The sequence below is a fragment of the Mobula birostris genome, chromosome 4 (genome assembly GCF_030028105.1).
Source record: "Mobula birostris isolate sMobBir1 chromosome 4, sMobBir1.hap1, whole genome shotgun sequence".
NCBI lineage: Eukaryota > Metazoa > Chordata > Chondrichthyes > Myliobatiformes > Myliobatidae > Mobula > Mobula birostris.
Window position 1 is genome coordinate 53,631,529 of NC_092373.1, and position 19,002 is coordinate 53,650,530.

At 41.7% G+C, this 19,002-nt stretch overlaps 1 protein-coding gene across 4 annotated transcripts in view; it reads right to left on the reverse strand.

The window, feature by feature from the left end:
• Positions 1–19,002, reverse strand: part of LOC140196334 (coiled-coil domain-containing protein 150-like) — a 136,517-nt gene that overhangs the window by 69,045 nt on the left and 48,470 nt on the right. For all 4 annotated transcript variants that reach the window (XM_072255349.1, XM_072255353.1, XM_072255350.1 and 1 more), the window contains 4 exons: positions 16,427–16,510; positions 15,191–15,298; positions 6,522–6,650; positions 5,588–5,757 (listed from right to left, as the gene is read on the reverse strand). In XM_072255349.1, the coding sequence (XP_072111450.1) occupies positions 5,588–5,757; positions 6,522–6,650; positions 15,191–15,298; positions 16,427–16,510 (491 nt within the window). The remainder of the gene's footprint in view (positions 1–5,587; positions 5,758–6,521; positions 6,651–15,190; positions 15,299–16,426; positions 16,511–19,002) is intronic.

Consider the following 19,002-nt stretch of genomic DNA (forward strand, 5'->3'; position numbering starts at 1 on the left):
AGGATCTTTTCCTTTTCGTTTTTTTTAACTTAACAGCTGTTTTTTCTGGTAGTGGGTTTAGATTTTTTTTGTAATAATATAATTATCTCTTTTCAATATTATGTTTAAATTTAATTTTATATGGATATGGGGTAATTACACCTTATCTGTGATTTCATTATATTATAATCAATATATTATATATTCTACTGTACTCTGTATTCCTTTATGTAAGAAATTAATAAAAATATTGGAAAAGAAAGAAAGGAAAGAGTAGGTAGACCACCAGACGGAGTTGACTCGGAGCGAGGGTCTGATGATTAGCGACGCTCGGAGGAGGTTGATTGAGGTCGAATGGATGATTTCATGAGCTCCAACTGCACTTTAGACTGTTTCATTAAAATGGGCCCTTTTTCTTTTTATTTTCTTTACTAACCCTATAGTCAGATTAAGATTTATAAGGTTCAATCCTTTAATTGGATATGGTGTACTGTCTGATATTTTGCGGTTGGGATTTGTAACCGGGCAACACATCATGCAGCAGCCACACAAACGGGATTTCTCAGTTTGGCTGGGCCAGAGGCTGTCTTACCCTAGACAAAAGTATGCTGGTCGAACATCAGGGTTACATATAGTATATGCAACCTTGAGATTTATCACCTTACAGGCAGCCACAAAACAAAGGAACCCAAGAGAAACCATTTTAAAAAGACAGTTAATTACCCAATATTCAGGCAAAAAAAGAAAATAGTGCAAACATGAAAAGTAAGCAAATAACATTCAGAACTGAAGTTCACAAAAGTGAGTACAGTACACAGTTGATCCAGGAACTAGTTAGTTGAAGGCTGCAGCCTCAGTTCAATGCAGAGATGAGTAAACCTTGCTGAGCAGCAAGCAGAACACTGGCCCACTCCTCTCCACCAGCCCTGACACCTTGACTTTTGATACGTTTTCTGGTCAGGGACCTGCCGCCTTGATTCAGCCTGTATCTGACCTTTCCAATCTGGCGCTGAAATCACTCAAACATCAGCTTGTTCCTCACTCTCAGACCCAGTCCCAGCTATCTTGATTCTGCATAGAACATAGAACATAGAAACATAGAAACATAGAAAATAGGTGCAGGAGTAGGCCATTCGGCCCTTCGAGCCTGCACCGCCATTTATTATGATCATGGCTGATCATCCAACTCAGAACACCGCCCCAGCCTTCCCTCCATACCCCCTGACCCCCGTAGCCACAAGAGCTATATCTAACTCCCTCTTAAATATAGCCAATGAACTGGCCTCAACTGCTTCCTGTGGCAGAGAATTCCACAGATTCACCACTCTCTGTGTGAAGAAGTTTTTCCTAATCTCGGTCCTAAAAGGCTTCCCCTCTATCCTCAAACTGTGGCCCCTCGTTCTGGACTTCCCCAACATCGGGAACAATCTGCCTGTCCAATCCCTTTAGGATCTTATACGTTTCAATCAGATCCCCCCTCAATCTTCTAAATTCCAACGAGTACAAGCCCAGTTCATCCAGTCTTTCTTCATATGAAAGTCCTGCCATCCCAGGAATCAATCTGGTGAACCTTCTTTGTACTCCCTCTATGGCAAGGATGTCTTCCCTCAGATTAGGGGACCAAAACTGCACACAATATTCCAGGTGGGGTCTCACCAAGGCCTTGTACAACTGCAGTAGTACCTCCTTGCTCCTGTACTCGAATCCTCTCGCTATAAATGCCAGCATACCATTCGCCTTCTTCACCGCCTGCTGTACCTGCATGCCCACTTTCAATGACTGGTGTATAATGACACCCAGATCTCGTTGCACCTCCCCATTTCCTAATCGGCCACCATTCAGGTAATAATCTGTTTTCCTATTTTTGCCACCAAAGTGGATAACTTCACATTTATCCACATTAAATTGCATCTGCCATGAATTTGCCCACTCACCCAACCTATCCAAGTCACCCTGCATCCTCTTAGCATCCTCCTCACAGCTAACACTGCCGCCCAGCTTCGAGTCATCCGCAAACTTGGAGATGCTGCATTTAATTCCCTCATCCAAGTCATTAATATATATTGTAAACAACTGGGATCCCAGCACTGAGCCTTGCGGTACCCCACTAGTCACCGCCTGCCATTCTGAAAAGGTCCCGTTTATTCCCACTCTTTGCTTCCTATCTGCTAACCAACTCTCCACCCACACCAATACCTTACCCCCAATACCGTGTGCTTTAAGTTTGCACACTAATCTCCTGTGTGGGACCTTGTCAAAAGCCTTCTGAAAATCCAAATATACCACATCTACAACTTCTCCCCTATCCACTCTACTAGTTACATCCTCAAAAAATTCTATGAGATTCGTCAGACATGATTTTCCTTTCACAAATCCATGCTGACTTTGTCCGATGATTTCACCACTTTCCAAATGTGCTGTTATCACATCCTTAATAACTGACTCCAGCAGTTTCCCCACCACCGATGTTAAGCTAACCGGTCTATAATTCCCCGGTTTCTCTCTCCCTCCTTTTTTAAAAAGTGGAGTTACATTAGCCACCCTCCAATCGTCAGGAACTAGTCCAGAATCTAACGAGTTTTGAAAAATTATCACTAATGCATCCACTATTTCTTGGGCTACTTCCTTAAGCACTCTGGGATGCAGACCATCTGGCCCTGGGGATTTACCTGCCTTCAATCCCTTCAATTTACCTAACACCACTTCCCTACTAACATGTATTTCGCTCAGTTCCTCCATCTCACTGGACCCTCTGTCCCCTACTATTTCTGGAAGATTATTCATGTCCTCCTTAGTGAAGACAGAACCAAAGTAATTATTCAATTGGTCTGCCATGTCCTTGCTCCCCATAATCAATTCACCTGTTTCTGTCTGCAGGGGACCTACATTTGTCTTTACCAGTCTTTTCCTTTTTACATATCTATAAAAGCTTTTACAGTCCGTTTTTATGTTCCCTGCCAGTTTTCCCTCATAATCTTTTTTCCCCTTCCTAATTAAGCCCTTTGTCCTCCTCTGCTGAACTCTGAATTTCTCCCAGTCCTCAGGTGAGCCACTTTCTCTGGCTAATTTGTATGCTTCTTCTTTGGAATTGATACTATCCCTAATTTCTCTTGTCAGCCACGGGTGCACTACCTTCCTTGATTTATTCTTTTATTTATTATTTATTCTTTTGCCAAACTGGGATGAACAATTGTTGTAGTTCATCCATGCAACCTTTAAATGCTTGCCATTGCATATCCACCGTCAATCCTTTAAGTGTCATAAGAACATAGAATAGTACAGCACAGTACAAGCCCTTTGGCCCACAATGTTGTGCCGACCCTCAAACCCTGCCTCCCATATAAGCCCCCAACTTAAATTCCTCCATATACCTGTCCAGTAGTCTCTTAAACTTCACTAGTGTATCTGCCTCCACCACTGACTCAGGCAGTGCATTCCACGCACCAACCACTCTCTGTGTAAAAAAACCTTCCTCTAATATCCCCCTTCAACTTCCCACCCCTTACCTTAAAGCCATGTCCTCTTGTATTGAGCAGTGGTGCCCTGGGGAAGAGGCGCTGGCTATCCACTCTATCTATTCCTCTTATTATCTTGTACACCTCTATCATGTCTCCTCTCATCCTCCTTCTCTCCAAAGAGTAAAGCCCTAGCTCCCTTAATCTCTGATCATAATGCATACTTTCTAAACCAGGCAGCATCCTGGTAAGTCTCCTCTGTAACCCTTTCCAATGCTTCCACATCCTTCCTATAGTGAGGTGACCAGAACTGGCCACAGTACTCCAAGTGTGGCCTAACTAGAGTTTTATGGAGCTGCATCATTACATCGCGATTCTTAAACTCTATCCCTCCACTTATGAAAGCTAACACCCCATAAGCTTTCTTAACTACCCTATCCACCTGTGAGGCAACTTTGAGGGATCTGTGGACATGTACCCCGAGATCCCTCTGCTCCTCCACACTACCAAGTATCCTGCCATTTACTTTGCCTTGGAGTTTGTCCTTCCAAAGTGTACCACCTCACACTTCTCTGGGTTGAACTCCATCTGCCACTTCTCAGCCCACTTCTGCATCCTATCAATGTCTCTCTGCAATCTTTGACAATCCTCTACACTATCTACAACACCACCAACCTTTGTGTCGTCTGCAAACTTGCCAACCCACCCTTCTACCCCCACACCCAGGTCGTTAATAAAAATCACAAAAAGTAGAGGTCCCAGAACAGATCCTTGTGGGACACCACTAGTCACAATCCTTCAATCTGAATGTACTCCCTCCACCACCACCCTCTGCTTTCTGCAGGCAAGCCAATTCTGAATCCACCTGGCCAAACTTCCCTGGATCCCATGCCTTCTAACTTTCTGAATAAGCCTATCACTTCAGATTGGCTCCAAGTCCGATGTTTAGTATGTCACCACAGACTCCAGCAAATGTCCACTTTTGTGGATTTTTTTGTGGAGAGTATTCTAATGGTTGCATCACTGCTTGATATGCAGGGGCCACTGTATAGGATTGGTTGCAAACTCAGCCAGCTCCATCATGGGCAGTAGCCTCCCCAGCACTGAGGACATCTTCAAAAGGCGAAGCCTCAAAAAGGCAGCAATCATCAGGTTTAACATCACTGACATATGTCAATGGTGCTCAGCCTGATTCTGATTCTGATTATCAATGCCAATGGTGTGATGTCATGGCAAGTTGTTACTTCAAATTTCAAATCTATATAATTGTATGGTCTGAAGGTATATGTACCCAGATACCATATCCAGAAAGGACTTCCTTTTGAATCCATCTGCCATTATATTTGCCTCCCTTCTGCTATTACTACAGTTTTTATATCATTGTTGCCTTTGCTGTCTCAACTAGCAAAGTTGAGCTACACTCTCAGAATGGTAAGATTGTATATCAGCTCTCGATGATCTCTTGGAGTACAGATTGGCTGAGCAGCCAAGAAGGAAGAGAAAATTCCTCGTCAAGAGACAACCTAACATACTGAACTGAAGCAACACACATCAAAGTTGCTGGTGAATGCAGCAGGCCAGGTAGCATCTCTAGGAAGAGGTACAGTCGACGTTTCGGGCCGAGACCAGCAACTTTGACGTGTGTTGCTTGAATTTTCAGCATCTGCAGAATTCCTCGTGTTTGCGTTTTTAGATACTGAACTGAAACTGAAATGTCGTAGGTGTCACATATTGTCTGAGGATAAAAGATACGTATCTGTGAAATCACTGAGGAATTCTGTACAGAATACAGCTGTAGTCAGGAAGAATGAGTCCTTGAAACTCTTTGAGAAATTTGGGTTCACATAAAGAACCTAGACTGTCACTGATGGGCATTTTCTCATTCCCTAAAACTCCAAGGGGTCCACACTCCTAGCAATCTGTGGTAAATGTATACAATACCTGTTGGTCTACCACTCGAAATGATGGCTATAAATATGTTAATTTATGATATTAATTGCACCCCTTAACAAAAACTGACAGCAATACTTTATACATGTTTTTAAATTGTGATATTCATGACATAAGAAAATCTACTTATGGTGGATAGTTATTTTGCTGCTTAACTTATAACAACGGAAAAATAAACATTCTGAAAATGACATCCTCCTTACTTGTCCTGTTGCAAGGTATATACTTCCATGATTCTTTGTCCAAGTACCGCTTTTAGCTTCTTGATTGTTTGCTGGAGTTGCCTGTGTGACATTAACACATTCTCTAGAGTTGCAGCCATTTGACTGTTATCTTGTTTAGAGTCTGATAAATATGGCTGAAGATTAACAATCTGAAAAATAAATGGAATTCACATTCAATTCTGGTTTTCAGTTGTAAATTACTTAAAACTATTGAACCAAGTAGCCCTTGGTGGTACAGATTTGGACAATTATCCCAGATAATTCAAAATTCAAGTGACAATCCTAACATTTACATCAATTCGAAACTTATGCTAATGGTTTTGTATTCACTGTGTCTTGCACCTTGTTTCTTGATCACAAACCAGAGAGATGGCAATTAATAAGTTAATTACAGAAAATTCATAACAATAATTTATCAACCATACAAACATTTCTTCTCAAGCAAATTTGAAATACATTAGTACAAACAACAATAATTAGAATTTTCAAATTACCATATGTTGTTCGATTTCTTCAGTAACATCTTGAGTGGGTTTCAGAAATCACAAAAAATTATAGGTTCAGAAGCTGAAGCCAGAGAAGCAGCTGTGAGCTAATTTTGGGTGATATAATTGAGAATCATCCAAAACATTACCATAATCACTTGGTTTATGACTATTGAAACCACATACCCATTTTCCTTTGCGCATGCTTTGAAAACAAGTGCTGTACCTTGCTCTAGTTTTGAGATTTCTAGAATTAGCATTTGTCCATTCACAAAATGTCCCGAGGTTCCATCTTGACTAATAGCAAAACTTCTTATAAACTACTAAAACACCGGATGAAACAAAACCACAAGACCAGGTAATTAACAGGTAATAATTAAAAAGTTGATACTCAGCAAAGGTGATAACCATTTTTCTGTTGTTTTCACCTCCTCTGCTTCTTTTTCTTCCATCATCTCTATATGCTTTTTCAGCTTTTGTGTTTCACAAAGTGCTTCATCACGAGATTTCATGATCAAGGCAAAGTCTTTCTCCTTTTGCTCCAGAAGCACATGTACCTAGTCAGAACAGAAGTTAAAGAATAAGAACATTCAAAATGCAGACATGACAATATTAACACTAGGCTGGGTTCATAGAGCGAGTCATATTTAGTCTGTTCTGGCTGCTAACCTAATGCATTTTCCAACAAAATTTAGTTATATAGGGTAGAACTGTAGTGGAGAAGCCAGTCTTAATTGATTTATTTCCATTGAGGAAGCATAAAGTACAATCACTCCTCAGCAATTAAAATATTACAGTTGTTTAAAGAGGAGCCCAATTATTTTGGCAGGGAGCAACAAAACAGTGCTGCAGTAAGTGTCTCAGCAATAAAAAAAATAGTAGTGCCAAGGAGTAGACGCACTCTCAGAGTTAGTGATATTCCTGCAGATGGAAGCCCAGCAGAGAGCTTGAGAATAGTTCCTGAAGAATGAAGTTAAAATTTTTAATAAAATTGTCATTGGGCTCTAAGGAAGAAAGCAGTAACAGTTAATCATAAACACAAAAAAGTCTACAGATGCTGGAAATCCAAAGAAACACCCACAAAATGCTGGAAGAACTCAGCAGGCAAGGCAACATCTATGGAAAAGAATAAACAGTTAACGTTTCAGGCCAACACCCTTCTTTAAGACTGAGAAGGAAGGGGAAAGATGCCAGAATTAAAAAGTGAGTGAGGGGAAACAGGTTATCTGGAAGTGGCAGGTGTGTGGAAAAGGTCACGGACTGGAGAAGGAAGAATCTGATTGGAAAGGAGAGTGGACCATGGAAGAAAGGGAAGGAGGAGAGGACCCATAGGCAGGTGAAAAAAAGTAAAAGATCAGAGTGGGGAATAGAGGAAGTGGGGAATTTCTTTACCAGAAGGAGAAATCAATGTTCATGGCATCAGGTTAGAGGGTACCCAGACAGATATAAGGTGTAGATCCTCCACCCTAAGGGTGGCCTTCTCTTGGCACAAGAGGAGGCCATGAATGGAATCAGAATTAAAATGTTTGGCCACTGGTAAGTCTCACTTGTGGCAGATGGTGCAGAGGTGCTTGACAAAGCGGTCCCTCAATTTATGACGTGTCTCACGAATGTCGAGGAGGTCATATCGAGAGGACCGGACACAATAGACGACACCAGCAGATTCACAGGTGAAGTGTTGCCTCATCTGGAAAGACTGTTCAGTGCCCTGAATGGAGGTGAGGAAGGAGGTGTACTTTATACTTTATTGTCGCCAAACAATTGGTACTAGAACGTACAATCATCTCAACGATATTTGATTCTGTGCTTCCCATTCCCTTGATTACAAATATTAAATATTAAAAATAGTAAAAATTAGTAAACATTAGAAAAAGAAAAATGGAAAGTAAGGTAGTGCAAAAAAACCGAGAGGCAGGTCCGGATATTTGGAGGGTACGGCCCAGATCCAGGTCAGGATCTGTTCAGCAGTTTTATCATACTTGGAAAGAAGCTGTTCCCAAATCTGGCCATACGAGTCTTCAAGCTCCTGAGCCTTCTCCTGGAGGGAAGAGGGACAAAAAGTGTGTTGGCTGGGTGGGTCATGTCCTTGATTATCCTGGCAGCACTGCTCCGACAGCATGCAGTGTAAAGTTAGTCCACAGACGGAAGATTGGTTTGTGTGATGTGCTGCGTTGTGTTCACGATCTTCTGCAGCTTCTTTCGGTCTTGGACAGGACAACTTCCATACCAGCTTGTGATGCACCCTAGAAGAATGCTTTCTACGGTGCATCTATAAAAATTAGTGAGGGTTTTAGGGGACAGGTCAAATTTCTTTAGTTTCCTCGGGAAGTAAAGGTGCTGGTAGGCCTTCTTGGCAGTGAACTCTGCTTGGTTGGACCAAGTCAGGTCATTTGTGATATTGACCCCGAGGAACTTGAAGCTTTTGACCTGTTCCACTTGAGCACCACCGTAGAATACCACTTGCGTAGAATATGTTAAGTTCATCAGGAAGAGAAGTGCCACAGTTATTGATATTCCCAGCCTTTTCTTTGCGCCCAGTGATCTCATTTAGACCCTGCCAGAGTCTACTGGCATCCCTCTGGTTAGCCTGGGCTTCCAACTTGGCTCGATATTGCCTCTTGGCGCCCTTAATGGCTTTCCAGAGTTCACGCCTGGATTCCGTGTAGCAACTGGTATCCCCGGACCTAAAGGCCGCAGCTCTAGCCTTTAAAAGGGACTTGACCTCATAATTCATCCAAGGTTTCTGGTTAGGGAATACCTGGATCGTCTTGCGAGACACACAGTCCTCTGTGCATTTCCAAATAAAGTCCGTGACAGCTGAGGTATACTCATTGAGGTTAGCTGCCAAGTCCTTGAATATTAACCAGTCCACCGATTCAAAGCAGTCACGGAGGACCTCATCCGTTTCCTCCGTCCAACGCGACACTACTTTTGACACTGTGACCTCCCGCTTCAGTTTCTGTTTGTAAGCCGGGAGGAGCAGTACGGCCTGATGGTCCGATTTTCGGAAGTGAGATCATGGGATGGAACAGTAGGCATCCTTGACTGCTGTGTAGCAGTGGTCAAGTATATTCGGGCCTCTAGTGGGGCAGGAGACACGTTTGTATAACTTTGGCAGCAACTTTCTGAGGTTGGCCTGGTTAAAGTCCCCGGCTGTAATGAGCAAAGCCTCCGGATACCTGGTCTCAAGTTCACTGATGTTGGTATACAGTATGTTCAGAGCACACTCCACATCCGCCTGTGGGGGGGGGGGGGGGAATGTAAACCGCTGTCAGTATGACCGAGGTGAATTCCCGTGGCAGATAGTAGGGGCGACACTTCACCGACAGGTGTTCCAGGTCCGGGTTGCAGGAGCTTGTCAGTGCCACTGTGTCCGAGCACCTCGCAGTGTTGATCAGTAGACAGACACCACCTCCCCTCGTCTTGCCCGAAGACGCCGTGCGGTCCATCCGATGGATCGAAAATCCCTCTGGTCGAATGGCACAGTCGGGGGTGGCAGGGAAGAGCCAGGTCTCGGTGAAACAGAATACACAGCAGTTCTGCATCTCCCTGCAGTAGGTGAGTCTCCCTTTAATATCATCCACCTTGTTCTCTATGGCTTGCATATTAGCTAGTAGGATGGTGGGCATAGGGACCCTGAAGCCCCTCAGCTTCAATCTGACCAGCAGCCCAGCTCTTTTCTCACACTTGTTCGGTAGGTAGTGCATCTTTCCAGGTTTCCATCGATGCAGTGTGTTACTGTCAGCTCTTTGCGGTTGGTGGACGCGTCCCGCGGGAATCGATCGGCTGGTCGCGTCGTCGGATGCTCCGGGTCGGGCCGAGTAACAAGGGAGGCTCTGCTGCCATTTCCAGCTGCCAGGGGCCCAGGCTGTCGATTGGGTCGGGCCCTGAAGCCGACACTTAATCCTGGATGGCCGGGCTCCTTGCTGAAGCAAGTCCTTAAGCTGAGTCACGGTTGCAGAGGCCTCCGCTCCAGCCAGGCCTCGGGCTTGATTTCCGAGGTCAGCGGCAGGGGCCTCACTTCCGGCAGCTGTGGATGGCCACCAATGGGGCTTTATGGTGGTCACTCCGGGGAAGCGTCTGGGGCACCTTGAGGTCTCCGCTGTCACTTTTGTGTGGTCGTCTGCTCCAGAGAGGCGCTGGTCAGAATGGGCAGTGTCTCCAAGCGCTCCGGTACGGTAGCAGACCCCGGGTTTCCGGCCTCGTTGGTTGGGTCCAGGTGCAGTCCGGAGTTTAAGAAGCAGTTCTGCTGCGGTGGTCTCCAGCTGGGTCAGTAGCTTTGCCAGGGTGTTGTTGATCTTGATCTTGCTAAATCGGAGGTGTATGTGCAGGTGTTGCACTTAGGCTACTTACAGTGATAAGTGCCTGGAGAGAGATAAGTGGGGAAGGACGAGTGGTCAATGGAATCGCTCAGGGAGCAATCCCTGCGGAAAGCAGAGTGGGAGGGGGAGGGAAAAGATATGTTTTGTAGTAGGATCCCTTAGGAGATAGTGGAATTTGGGGAGGATAATGTGTTGGATGCAGAGACTGGTGGGGTGGTAGGTAGGGACAAGAGGGACTCTTCCACTATTAAGGCGGCAGGAAGATGGGGTTAGTGCAGAAATGGAGGAGATGTGGTTGAGGGCATCATTAATAGTAGAGGGAGGGAAACCCTGTTCTTTAAATAAGGATGACATCACCGATGTACTGGAATGGAAAGCTGTGTCCTAGGAACAGATGCGCAGACACGAAGAAACTGATTCCCACAGTTATCTTGCCTACACCTCTCCCCAACTTATCTCCAGAAAAAATGACATTCCCTTTTCTCAGTTTCTTCACCTGCATCTGCGAGAAATATGGCCTCTAACGACGGTGACTTAAAAAATAGAAAGTGAATGGAGAGCATGCACGAGGCTCAACAAGTCTGGCAGCTTAATATTCCAGGATTCAGGTGTTTTAGGCCGGTGTAGGTGAAGGAAACAAAGGAGAGCTGCATTTTTGATCAAGGGAAACATCACAGCAGTAGTAAGAAGGATAATCCAGTGAGGGCTCGCACATGTAGCTGAGAAATAAGAAGGGGATAATCACGTTGTTGAGATTGCACTGTAGATCCTCAAATAGTTATCGAAATTAGAACAAATACATGGTGGGATTGTGGAGAATACAAAAATAATAGGGTTGTCACAGTCGATAATTTTAACTTTCCTAACATGGACTGGGACAGCCATTCAGTTAAGGGCTTAGATGGATTGGAATTTAAGTCTGTTTTGGAAAGTTTCCTTTGGTTTTATATATACACCTACTTACAGGAGAGGGCAAAGCTCAACTTTCTCTTGCGTAATGCACACAAAATGCTGGAGGAGTTCCTAAACATTTTGTGTGTTGCTCTGGAATTCCAGCATCTGTAGAATCTCTTGCGTTTACTCTTGGGTAATATGGCAGAGTAAGTGACTGAGGTGACAGTGGGGAAGTATTTTTGGGCAAATGACCATAGTTCTACTAGCTTAAATACTGTTGTGGAAAACAACAGATCTGTTCTACAGATTTAGTTCTTGGTTGGGTAAGGCAAATTTTGACGGTATGAGGCAGGAACTTGCAAATGTTGATTGGAGTAGGTTGCTTGAGGGCAAAGGAAGTGGAAGGCTTTTAAAAATGAGACAGCAAAATCCCAAGGTCTGCATGTTCCTCCTGGAATGAAAGGCAAGGCTGACAGGAGTAGAGAACCTTAGATGGTAAAACAACCTGCATCAGTGGCCAAGAAACAGGAGATATGGATCAGATATAGACATCTATGATCAAGAGAATCCCTAGGGGAGTATACAGGATGTAGGAGTATACTCAAGAAGGAAATCAGGAGGGCAAAAGGGGTCATTGGATAGCTTTGGCACAGAAGATTAAGGAACATACAAAAAGATTTTAGAAGTATATTATGCGGAAAAATGAATACATAGAGAGAGAATAGAACCCCTCAAAAATCAAAGTTATCATCTATATGTGAAGTCTCAGGAGAAAGGCAAGGTCCCCAATGAATATTTGAACTCTGTTTTCATCATGGAGAATGATCTGATGACTTTGGCCTTGGGAAAGTTAATGAAGAGGTTTTGGATATTGTCTACATTACGGCAGAGGAGGTGCTGGACATCTTAACCCTTACATATTGTTCATATTCTATACCTTCACAGTATGGTACGGGTCAAATTTGACCCGGAACAGTCTCAATGTACAAAAATTTGTAGCACCTGTACAAAAGTATAAAATTTTTTAATATTTTCATTTTTGCGCACTTTGGATCACCTTAGGAAAAGTCATCAAATTTCGGCTAAATGAGTGGCATTTAGGGTGTTTTTACTGCTGTCAAATGTCAAAACGGGTCAAATTTGACCTGGAACAGTATGTAAGGGTTAAAATGTATGAAGGTAGACACATCTCCAGAGCCTGATCTGGTATATTCAAGAACACTCTGGGAAGCGAGGGAAAAAATTGTGACAGCCCTGGCTGAGATATTTGCATCATCATTAGCCACAGATGAGATGCTAGTAGACTGGAGGGTAGCAAATGTTATGTCTTTATTTAAGAAAGGCAACAAAGAAAAAGCTGGGAACATATTGGTTAGGTAAGTTACTGGAGAGGATTTTTGAGGGATAAGAAGTACATGTATCTGGAAAGGCAGGGGCTGATAAGGCGCAGTCACCATGGTTTTGCGCATGGAAGATTATGGCTCACAAACTTGATTCAGTTTTTTGATGAGAGCAGGGCAGTAGACATGGTTCATATGGACATCTGTAAAACTGTTGATAGGTCCCACATTGTAGGTTGCTCTGCAAAGTTGGAATACATGAAATCCACAGACAGCTAGCTAATTAGAAACACAAACTGTCTGATGGTAGAAAGCTAAAATTGAAAGTGAAAGTCTGTTTCTTGGACTACTATCCCATGACTAGTGTTGCGCCTCCTCAGCAATTGATGCTAAGACTATTGTTGCTTGTCATCTACAGTATATGAACAACTTGGATGAGAATGTAAATTGTTAAATGTATATTTGCTGAAGACATAAAAGTAGTTGGTATGACCAACGGTGAAGAAGGTTATCAAAAATTGCAAAGAGGTCTTGATCAGCTGAGTAAGAGGGCCAAGGAATGGCAGACAACAGGAATTCTGCAGATGCTGGAAATTCAAGCGACACACATCAAAGTTGCTGGTGAACGCAGCAGGCCAGGCAGCATCTGTAGGAAGAGGTGCAGTCGACGTTTCAGGCCGAGACCCTTCGTCAGGACTAACGTAAGGAAGAGTGAGTAAGGGATTTGAAAGTTGGAGGGGGAGGGGGAGATCCAAAATGATAGGAGAAGACAGGAGGGGGAGGGATAGAGCCAAGAGCTGGACAGGTGATAGGCAAAAGGGGATACGAGAGGATCATGGGACAGGAGGTCCGGGAAGAAAGACGGGGGGGGGGAACCCAGAGGATGGGCAAGAGGTATATTCAGAGGGACAGAGGGAGGAAACGGAGAGTGAGAGAAAGAATGTGTGCATAAAAATGAGTAACAGATGGGGTACGAGGGGGAGGTGGGGACAGCGGAAGTTACAGGAATGGCAAATTGGATTTAATTTAGATAAGTGCAAGGTGTTGTAATTTGGAAAACCAAATTAAAGTAGCAATTTCACAGTGAATGGTTGGGTCTTGGGGTCCATTCTAGACAAATGGCAAAGTAGTTAAGAAGTTATAGTGCAGTTATACAAGATGCTGCTGAAGCCGCAATTGGACTATAGCATTAAGTTTTGGTCATCATGCTGCAGGAAATCTGTTATTAAACTGCAAGGTATAGAAACTATTTGCCAGGATTCAAGGGACTGAATTATAGGGAGAAGTTGGACAGATTAGGACTTCTTTCTTTGGAGCATAGAAGACTAAGAGGTGATCCTACAGAGGTGCATAAAATACTAAAGGACATAGACAGGGTGAATGCACTCAAAGTTTTTTCACTCGGTTGGGCGTCAATAGGGCAGAGTAACATAGGCGGCATAAACTTAAGGTGAGAGGAGAAGGATTTAGCAGGAACTTAAGGGCAACTTTATTTTTTATATAGAGGATGGTAAGTATGTGGAATGAACTGCCAGAGGATGTGGTAAAGGCAGGAACAGTAACAATTTTAAAAAGATAGCCAGACAGGTACATGGACAGGAAAGGTTTTGAAGGTTTTGTGCAAACATGGGCAAATGAGATATGCTTGAATAGGCAGCTTGGTTAACATAGACCAGTTGAATTTAAGGGCTTGTTTCTATGCAATATAACTCACTCACTCTCATAACCTGCTCCTGACCAACAAGAAATTGAGAAGGCTATGTCTCAACTCAAATCGCAAAACTCAGCAATGAAAAGTTTCTCTCACAAATCTACAATTTCATTGTGTACATTTGGGAAGATATGACACACCAAAGATCTCAGACATCAAGAGATCTGTAATCTTAATTATCTTTAAGACTGGAAACAAATTCAGCCACGGTAAACGGAGGTGTCATCCTGCCACTTGCCACAGAAAACATCATTAACTTATTTACCTGGAAGGACAGTGGACAAGATCATTGCTACACTACTAGTCCAAGAAAATCTAGACATGGCTTCCTTCAACATTGTTAAATTCTTATCTCTATCATATGGGAAGGATTACTAAACACCCTCTCAAATTTCCCTATGCTCAGAAATTCACTTCCGTATTACACCTATACTGGTGGTCTACAACAGAATAAATATTAAGGGAAGAATGGTTTCAAACAAGGCCAAGTCATTGCCCCAAAACTTTTTATAATCTTTCTCACCACAGCACTATAGCTCACCTCCAATAAACTTCCCAAAGGAGTAAAGGTGATCAGCTCTTCAGAACTAGCAGGGAACTGTTCAACCTATGACAACATTCTAGAATGAAGATTATCTGAATCTAATGAGATTATCTGAACCCAAGATGCAGATGGCACAGGGATGATCAGAGGTTGAACTCTAAGACATACAGTAGTTCACTCATTTACTAAAACGTGAAGAGAATGTACATATAAATTACATTTTAATATTAAACAATAAAAATTGTTCATTGTTTTGTTGCTTCACAACTATTCGATGGTGCCTCACCTGAGAATATTTAGTCTCAAGCAATGTGTTAACTTTCTGTAACTGGACATTTTCAAAGCTTACATCAGATCTGTGTTGCAGTTCATCTTGTAATTGCTGCACTCTGGACTACAAACAGTGACAAAAGACAGAAGTCTGTGACAATGGTCTATTTCCATAAATTTGAAATATCATTCACAAAAATGCTCCATGAAACTGTAATTCGAAGAAGTCTATTAAAATGCTACAGGACTATGAAAAATCATGAACAAATCGATTTTAGAAAGTTTACTTCCTTTGTAAAAAAAAATTACATTTAATATACAATAAAGGACAGAAGACATTACATTGAGATACATTTCTCCATTAATGTAATTTCACTCCTTTCCTGGCTATCACTATAAGTTGAATATATTCTTAATATTTCACATATCATTCACAGTCTGGAGCTCTAAATTCTAAGAAGAGAATTAATTAATCGCATAGCTTTCAGTGTATCAGTAGATACCAAACTATTAAAAGATGCAGCTGTTACACAGAAAATGATAAGAGCTAGTTGAGATTTTTAGTGCCAAATCATGTATTTGTAATATTTCATGTTGGAGTTGAATCTGTAAGTCAAATATACATCTAATTAAGTGTATCATTAAAACTGTTTTAACAATACCCTAAACATGCATTGCTTAATTTTAATTGACTATTTATCATTTACCTTATATTATAGTCTCCCTTATTAACTTATATTGTTTCCTTTATTAATATCAATTTTAATGCCAACATCAATTGTATGGTTTAGAAAAATAAACTTGGTTCTAGATCAGTATTAAAAATATTACATGGAATTAAAACCCCTAATGGGTCACCGCAAAAGAGAATAAATGCAAAGAAAAATAATACCCCAAAAAAATTTCAAAATTGGTCTGACAGAACATGAGTGTTATTGATAAAAAAAAAACTGCAGTTATAAACTATAGCTTCAAAAGCAGCATCAAACTTCATCAGAAACCTATGGATAAATTTTAACCATCATCACATTAACAGAAGTTGCAAGAGATCCCCCACCCATTGTCATATCACTGATTTCAATTTATTAAACATTGTTGGAGTTAACAACTGCTGACTAATCCATTGTACCAAATTGTGACCCAAGCTGCGTAGACAATAATTTAGCCCTGTTTGTACTGACTTCAGAGATAATATCATTGAATCACCCCAACTTTGAGTATTTTGAAAAGGAAGAGTGATAATACATATTACCTGCAGCTTTTCCTTATCATATGCTAATTTGTTTTTACTCTTTTTTACTTCTTCAAGGACTTGCTCTAGCTGTTGCTGCATTTGCTGGGGAAAGAAAATGAAAGTCTTTTTAAAAAATATTGACATTATTTATATATTAAAAAAGCCAAAAAATGTTATTACTCCACAAATTAGTTTTCCATGCATGATACTATCATGACTAGATGCACAAAAATAATACAGGCAACCTCCATTTTATAGAGAGGTTGTGTTTCTAGAAAACTGGCCACATACAGCAACTTTTCATAATACGACACCTTATTTCCTATTGAATCATACATTCAAAGTTCAAAGTAAATTTGTTTTCACGGTATGTATACTCTGAGATTCATTTTCTTGCAGGCTTTCACAGGACAAAGAAATACAATAGAATCAATGAAAATCGACAAAGACAGCCAAGCATCCAATGAGCAAAAGAACATACACTGTGCAAATACAAAAAACATTAAATAAGAAAATAAATAATACTGAGAACATGAGTTGCAGAAACTTTGAAAGTGAGTTCATAGGTGTGGAATCAATTCAAAGTTGAGGTGAGTGAAGTTATCCACGCTGGTTTAGGAGCTTGATGGTTGGAAGGTAATAACCGTTCCTGAACCTTGTGGGGAGGGTCCTAATGCTCCAGTGCCTCCTTCCCAGTAGCAGCAGTGAGAAGAGAGAATGGCCTGGATGGTGGGCGTCCTTAATGACGGATGCTGCTTTCTTGCGGCAGCACTCCTTGTAGATGTGCTCAATGGCAGGGAGAGTTATTCCCACGATAGACTGAGCTGTATTCACAACTGTTGTAGGCTTTTCCGTTCAAGAGCTTTGGTGTTTCCATACCCGCCTGTAATGCAAACCAGTCAAGATACCCACCGCTGTGCATTTATAGCTGCTAGTCAAAGTTTTAGATAACGTGCCGAATTTGCGCAAACTTCTAAGAAAGTAGAGATATTGCTGTGCCTTCTTTGTAACATCATTTACCCTGTCCCAGGCAGAATCTTCAAAGTGATAATGCCAACGAATTTTAAGCTACTGACTCTCTCCACCTCCAATCACCTGATGAGGACTGCCTCACACACCTTCAGTTTCTTCCTCCTGTAGTCAATAATCAGCTCTTTGGCTTTGCTGACATTGAATGGAAGGTTGTTGTTGTGGCATAATTCAGAAGATTTTAAATCTAACTCTGAAATGCTGATTTGTCTCCACTTTTAATTCAGTCAACAACAGTGGTGTCGAGAGCAAACTTAAATATGGCATTGGAGCTGTCCTTAGTCTCACAGTCATAAGTATAAAGCAAGTAGAGCAAGGGACAAAGCACACAGCCTGGAGATGTTGTGGCAATCCAATTGACTGGGGTCCGCATGTGAGGAAATAGAGTACCTGGCTGCACAATGAGGCCTTGGTCTTGGAGCTTATTGATTAGTTTTGAGGCGATGATAGCATTGATTGCTGAGCAGTAGTCCCGGACAGAAATTGATATGTTTGATGAGAATGCAGTCTTACATATTTTTTTCATCAGTAATAATTAGTATTGCAATCTGGAGTCACTTAAGAAATTTCTTTCGGGAACTGATATAAGATAGTCTCTTAAGTAACAACCAGAATTCAGCTGCATTTGCAGATACAAGTATCTGCCAGCCTTCTGTTGGAATGGAGACATACACTTGAAGCAGATATCAAACATAAATATGTTAGTTTAATAAGATAACTCACAACAAATAACAGTGGTTATTTAGGTTTACAACTCATACTTAAATTTACAGGTATCTTGACAGTAATTAATATGTAAAATTCTAGAAAAAAAAATCAGCAAAATGAACCTACTGCACCAAAAAAGTCACATTACCTGTGCATATGTAAGGAAATGCAAGTTGAAAATAAATAAGACAAAATCTTGTTTATTTCACATTTTCTATTTAATTCAATTCTCTCTTTCTTTCTCTCCCTCTCTCTCATCACCTCCCATCATCACAGATATGAAGTCTACCTTCTGATTTTAAGTCTATCCACTGATCTTTCCTATCTCCCCATGTCCTACGCCGCCACCACCGCCCCTGTGCCTTTGATATTGGCCTCCAATCTCCTCCAATTTTTTTCTATTTTCTGCTTACAATCTGAGGGTGAAGGCTTTACCACCTGACATTCTGATAGCCTCTCAAATTGGCTACCGATAGATGGAAAAGAAAATATTGATAATCAAGTCCTGTTGTACCTTCATGTTTTTCAATTCCAAACTGTATCTCACTTCTTGAACCACCTCAATACCTTGTAAAGCTGATGCTTTATAAGGCATTGGTCAGACCACACTTGGAGTATTGTGAGAAGTTTTAAGCCCCTTATCTAAGAAAGGATGTGCTGGCATTGGAGAGGGTCCAGAGGAGGTCATGAGAATGATCCTGGAATAAAAGGATTAACGTATGAGGAATGTTTGATGACTCTCTGCCTGTATTTAATGGACTTTAGAAGAATGAGGGAATCTCATTGAGAGAATGAGAATAATCTTAGTGAGACCTGTCGAATATTAACAGGTCTAGATGAAGTAAACATCGAGAGTG